Genomic DNA, 7,006 nt, shown 5'->3' on the forward strand with positions numbered 1-7,006 from the left:
TTAAAATAAGTTTTAAATTTCTGTTTGCAATATTTACTATTTTTACCACTTGTACTATTGTGTACTTGTACTATGTTCAGATTATCAAAGATGTGTCCCTTAACTGGACAAGTTCCAAACATACAGCATTATTGACTAGCATTTCACCTACGTTTTTGGGAACACCTAATTGATCGTACATAATATGGCATTCAATTATGCTTTCAATAATAAAATGTATAACTAGACATAATCTAACCAAACGATCCATCACCATATGCCTAATTAGAAATAATCCCCTTTAAAGAAACCTATTTAAAATTGATAATTATTTGTTAAATTATTTAAACAACGACACTTGCATATATTCCAATCAACTTACCTTGGTATCATTATTAAATAGCTCAGCAAACGTCGCAAATCATCTGGTTTTAGGCGATCCCGTCTTGGTGTTGCCGGAAAACAAAGGATGGGACCACCACGTCTATCCCTGCCACCGGTAAGGAAGACGACGCGCTCCTGCAACAAGGTAAGAATGTCGCGAGCCCGTTGCCCGTCCATGGTGATGTTGATAAAGTTGTGGTAATGATGTTAATTTTATACTTGTCAGTTTTTGAGGTGTTTATGGAATTGTATTTTCACTTGGAAATTTTACTCAGTTGAAATTCTTGGAATCTTGATAATTCTTTCATTCACTCTTGAAATTGTGTGCTGCTTTTTTGTTAAATTTCTTCGTTTTGATTTTTGTATGTTTATTTTTCTTGTTCCGACTTTTTTCCGTGTTTGTTTGTTTGTTCGCGTTATTTCATAATTAGCAAAAGTTGAAATTTGCATTGGTAATTGTTGTTGTTGTTATAGATGATTTTGGGATATTTCTTGGTATATTTATCGATTTTTTCAAAAAAATTTTGGCAAACATTTTCAGGGCCATCCTAGGTAAAAAAAAATATTATAAACTCTCACAAGAACAAACACCATCAACCGAATACACGGAGAATAATTCACAAACAAAACTTTGTTTTAATGTTTGACAGAACAGAAATCGGCGGCAGAGCAGAGCACAGTCGGTCTGCAAGCAAAAAAAATCATGACAAAATATTCACACAAAAACAAAATATAAAAGAAACATAAAAACAATGATAAACGAAAATCGCAAAAAAAAATGAAAACAAAACTACACCACTAAACTTCTGCCAAAACACTCTGTTGACGGCGACGCCAAAGCTCTGCCGCAAGTTGATTTCTTCCTCTGTTCTACTGCTTGTTCTTTTTTTATTTTGGACTTGTTTTGTTTTTTTTTTTCTTTTTTACTTATTTGGATTTATTAGTTGACGTTTGATTTACTTTTCAAGTATAGCTTTCTTTTTATCCAAAAACAAACACTCAACAAATTTGCAATAATTTCCGTCTTCAATTATTATTTCAATATCTGTTTTTTCTTGGGATTTAAATTTAAAAACTCGTAAATTAATCACTTCCAAGGCTGGTGGCAGAGTATGACTGTCTATCGTCCTACACCACTCTGAGAACTGGATATGGAAGCAAACACAATGGGTGTAGCGGACAACAAGAGACAAACGAACCAACTGACAAATGACATTTGTTTGTTTTACATTTCCACCCTCTTTTACATTGTTGGGAAAGATATAACAAAATATCGGCACCGACTGATTAAAATTTTCATTTAGGGGAAATAAATGGACTATTTGCTTCAAAGAACCTCCGAAAAACTTATTGAGGGCGGCATTGCCACCAACAACCATACCATTTGTATATTAACTAAGCATTACCCACTATTTTGCTCTTTTCATTTCCTTCTTCTTAACATACGGCGGCTCGCAATTTGTAGAGGGGGAAAACTTATTAAAAATCAATCAATAAACTAAAACCACATTCTGCATTTTAATTCTTGTTCAGTGTTGGTATCCACATCCATAATTCCAGAGCCCCAACAAACATTTCTTTCTTTTCTTAAAGCCTTTTTTTTACAGAGTTTGTAGTGTTTGTATTAGAATAGGGAACAGTCTCACTCAGACAACTCTTTGAAAAATAAAAGAAAATGAAAGAAATACACGCACCGCACCACAAACACACACACTGTATTTGCCAAGATTTTTTTCTTATTGTTGGTGGTGCTCGCTTCTTCTTTTTTTCTGATGATGCTCATTGATTTTTTCTTTTGCGGTATTACATTTTTTGTATTCGCTGTTTTTCTTCGTTTTAATTGCTTTCACTTAACACACACTATTGATTATTGCAAATTTACATTGTAAAGTATAATTTTAACAAGTAATTTGAAAGGAAAACATTAAATTTTCCCCATAAATTTTCTCATTTTCACGGCGCTACAAAATATCCACAATAATTTTCGGTGCAGAAGTTTTCTAGTTGACTACTCGGAACGGAACACTAGATGTCAAATTAAAGCTGTGTTCAGGGCTATCACTTCTTCGTGATTAGCAGTCGCCTAGTGCCGCAAAATATTGGCGACGTATAATCGATTGATTGATTAGTGGTGAAAGTAAGGTAATGCAAATGAAGGCAAACGTATAGTAAAAATCGTAATGGCCCCGGCACATAAGGCCTCGGCACATACGGAGCGTTGTGTTACAACAACCACATGAAAACTTCAAGAACAAACTTGGCATCACTTACACATTCTTCATGTGGTTGTTGTTTTCGACGCGCAACGCGTCGCACAACGTACCGTATGTGCCGGGGGCTATACGCGTGTCACGCGTTGAGCGTTAGAAACAAAAACCACATGAAAAATGTGTAGGTGATGCCAAGTTTATTCTTGAAGTTTTCATGTGGTTGTTGTAACGCAACGCTCAACGCGCGGTATGTGCCACGGCCTTAAGGCCCATACCTATATACGACCGTATACCCAGGGCATGTGTGGTGAAAAAAGTAGAACACATGAGCTTTGTTCCTTTACTTTTTTAATGGTAAGAGTGGTAAAAGCGAAAAGAGTCAAAATTGCTCTCTCATGAACATTTTTACCAGAAAAGTAAAGGAACGCAAAATGGTAGATCTGGTAGCAATGTCAAAAAGAAACATAAAAAATCAATTTTCGTCTTTTATTTCACAGTTTTAACTTAGTTTTGTCAGCGTTCGACTTTTTCTTCTGTTTTTAGTCCATTTTTTCTTCATTGTGAAATAATCGTCAAACAAAAGTCGAGAACTCAGTTCTGCCATTTTTTACCTGCAGAAATTTGTCTGGTAGCCTGTGGTAGAAGAGAAAGGCATATGTGATATCTCTCCTCTCTCACTCTCTTAAAAATTGCTGCAAGTGTTACCACTTTTTGGGGTTAAGGAACGCTTTGCATGTTAAAAATGGTAACAAATGGTAACCTCAGGTAAGTAAAGGAACACAGCTATGAATTGTATGCGTAGTAACCCAGCAAAAAGTTTGCATCCGCGGATGCAGTTGAATCTCTACAAGTGTACGGTACATTTGCCGTTGGAGTACATCTTTTCCTACCCAACAAAAAGTTTGCATCCGTGGATGCATTTGAATCACTACAAGTATACAGTACATTTGCTGTTGGAGTACATCTTTTCCTATGAATTCACTTATGAATTTTACAAGGAAGCGCGCAGCTAGGATGCACTCCATTTGGCTTCCACAGCACAAAGCTAGGTTGCACTTCATTTTCGATCGAAATCACAGCTTTTGGTGTAGTGTTTTGGATTGAATTTAAATGCACTCTTCGGATTGCATTTCTATTCAGTCTAAAGATGCAATAAAAATGCAAGCCATTGCGAAATATCCCAGAATAAATAAAATGCATTTATTATTTGTGTAAAACAAGAACTCAAACAACTTTATTATATAAACACAAATTTAAAAAAAAGTTTAAATTAAATTCAATTACATTTGAGCTTACTTTGTCCGTTCTCAATTTAATCCAAGCGCATCCGATTTTGCTTCATCATCCTTTTCATCACTAGTTCAGCTTTCGACAGGGACTCCAACTCCACTCCATTAAAAATTTTCGTCTCGTGAATTACCGAAAAAAGTGTCCGCAACTTAAGTTTTTATTTCTTTATTTTATAATACTATGTTTAAATTAAGAAATCCACTCGATTTCATTTGTCACTTCCTTTGTGTATACGTCAAATGAAAACTCATCTGAAATCGATTGGATTTGATTTGACGTTTGAGCAATGAAATTGACAGTTGAAATTGAATGAATTTCGTAAATGTAAACATAGTATGACAAAATCTCCGAAATGTATACACTCTTGTTTATCTTTTGAAGAAATGTGTAGGGATCAACCAACTGTTTGTTTCTGTAGGGATCTCTACACCAACTGCTTATAAAATGTATCGAACGGAGTGCATTTTTCATAACTCTCTGTTGGACTACATCGATAGATGTTGTGAAATCATAACTCCAATTGCACAACTTCCAAATTTGTTTTGCTGGGTAATAACCTGGATAATGACTACACGGACTCGAGGAATGCATGCAACAGCGCTACCAGTGTCCCATGATTAGACAGAGATTTGGTGGCCTGTAAGAAGCAACATACATTCAATATCAAAATATAAACCCATTCATCTTCGCTCCAAAAATTTACTTACCGGCTTTTTCATTGGCAGCCATAAGGTTAACGTTAGTTACCGTGTGCGTGTGGGTAATCGTTGCCGAGATCAGGGCGAATAGAAACCTTGAACACTGCTGGCTATTAAATGCTCTTAACACAGCTATAATTTGACATTTGGTGAAGCAAGCAAAGCAAGCGACGATTAATTCTGTTTTGGCCCATGGCACAATTAAATAACTGAACGCCGTTATAAACACAGGCAAAATAACAACGTCACAAATAAATCACACCAACTTTGTACTTTCACTATAACCAGGAAAACAACAGGAGCTCATCAAGTGCGTCAGACTTTTCTATTGTTGGGAGTAATCCGTGGATTCAATAAAAATTTTGAACTTTCCAATAAAAGCCAACAAACTGCAGTTGTGTCGCAGCAGCATTTGACATTTTCCCATTGACGTTGTTAACAATAAATTGCAAACATTCTACGTAAAATAAAATCAACTTTCACACATCGAAAAAATAAATCGCGATTAAAAAGCCCACATTCAGAAGAGGAATCGCATCAAGTGAATTTTGCATCAACAATTACGGAACTAAAAGGCCAACAGATATTCGAGAATACGGCTGCCGAGAAGAGAAATAGTCTTACAAGTCCGGGCGAGGAGGACAGTCATAAAATAGTAACATCGATATCGCAAACACCACCCCCCCTATCTCAGTTTTCAGTATCAACAGCATATCAACAATTGAAGCCAGCTATTAGTGGTAGTAGTGGCAAAAGGAAAGGCATGGAAACCAATCTAAATAAGGTGTTAAATCAAGGAGTACGTCATCAGCTAAATGGGTTGCTCTGCAAGTATACTAATGTAATGAAAGGTTTGTATACAATTGAAATAGAAACGCAATTGGCAATCATAATCATTCATATGTATATTATTTTAATATTATAGGTTGGCAGTACAGATGGTTTACGGTAGATCCACTAAGCGGTATACTAAGCTATTATTTATCGGATAGCACATCGGCTGGTGATGATGTCGCACCACCGGCCCATGTCCTAAATGGTTCTCCTCGTGGCCAAGTACATCTTGCCGGTGCGGTTGTATGTCCAAGTGATGAGGATTCACGTACATTTTCAATTGGATGTGCTTCGGGTGATACCATTAAATTGAGAGCAGCTGATGCCAGAGCTCGTCAAGAATGGGTAGATGGTCTGAGGGCTGTTGTGGAAAGTCACACCAAAGCCATGGATATTAGTAACTCAACACCATTGCCTCCGCGAGAACTATTGGCAGCTTCGGATGCCATGGCTTCAGCTCGTCAAGCTCTATACTTAACAGAACAATGGTAAGTCTATTTTTGCGATTGGGTCTATATTTTCCAAGATGTTACTTTGTTTCCTCAATGGATAAAAAACACATGGTGGTTATTGACCTCCTCCTCGCCATAACCCATAACTATTGTACTACAGTTTAACTTTTTCTGTTTATCAATTACAGTAATGCTTCCCTTGCTCGCGCTATTGAAAATATAGAATGTGAAACATTTTCGCCTACCGATCCAGATCTATTGTTAATGAAAGCAATATCCACCGCAAGTACCCAATGTCTACATCAGTGCCTGAGCTTGTTGCAGCGTCACCAAGAGATACATACACCGCATTCAGAGACAACTAGTGTTAATTAGCGTTATACAATAGTTGGTCCAGCAAATGAAGCAAACCAATTACGTTGTATAGCCAAACAAAGAGCCATTGAATGGTAGTTTACATCATCTTTGGCTTGGACTAATTTACATTGATGTATTGTGTTTATTGTTAAATTTATTCAATGTTTTTTAAACCATCCATAACCATATTCTCCTCTCCAGAAACAATGTGCACCCTATTTTTCCTATCCTTTTGCAAAACTAATAATAAGAAATTGTATAGCAGCAGTTTTCGCACACAAACCACGTAATCAACCCACTTCACCCATTTAACCATTCCGATTTGTCCAGATTTATACCAAAAAAAAGCAATACGCTTCAAGCGCGTAACAATTGACAAGTTTTTACAAACTTACTATGTAACAATTCAATTTTACGGCGATTGCAAACTAAAAATACGTTTAAATAAAAAAAGCCTTTAAAGTATTATTAATGTTATTTTGAATTATTTTTTTTCCAAGTTGAGGTTAAGATTTTAATTAATAAATTTATAATCTTGTTCCTTACAGTTCATATAGGACCACGCAAGTTATCTTCTGATAAGTTACTTTACATTGCATTTCATTTGACGTTTGAACAATGTAATTAACAGTTGAAATCGAGTGGATTTCGGAAATGTAAACATACTATAACAAAATATCTAGATTAATGGGTATTTTACACGATATGTTTTTTACATATGGGTTGTCACTTTTTATATACAAAATGTATATCCAAAATGACAACACATATGTAAAATAACATATCGTGTATAGTACCCATA

The 7,006-nt window shown here is 35.8% G+C and overlaps 1 protein-coding gene across 1 annotated transcript; it reads left to right on the plus strand.

Annotated features, from left to right (window-relative positions):
* The first annotated feature begins 4,281 nt into the window (after window positions 1-4,281).
* Window positions 4,282-6,672, plus strand: LOC141401181 (oxysterol-binding protein-related protein 11-like). Its single transcript, XM_073981124.1, has 3 exons — window positions 4,282-5,412; window positions 5,487-5,883; window positions 6,036-6,672. Exons 1-3 carry the CDS (start codon window positions 5,325-5,327, stop codon window positions 6,220-6,222), a joined length of 672 nt encoding a protein of 223 aa, XP_073837225.1. The 5' UTR covers window positions 4,282-5,324; the 3' UTR covers window positions 6,223-6,672.
* The last annotated feature ends 334 nt before the right edge of the window (window positions 6,673-7,006 follow it).

This window comes from Musca autumnalis, unplaced genomic scaffold (assembly GCF_047663935.1).
Source record: "Musca autumnalis isolate F117 unplaced genomic scaffold, ASM4766393v1 scaffold_4, whole genome shotgun sequence".
Lineage (NCBI taxonomy): Eukaryota > Metazoa > Arthropoda > Insecta > Diptera > Muscidae > Musca > Musca autumnalis.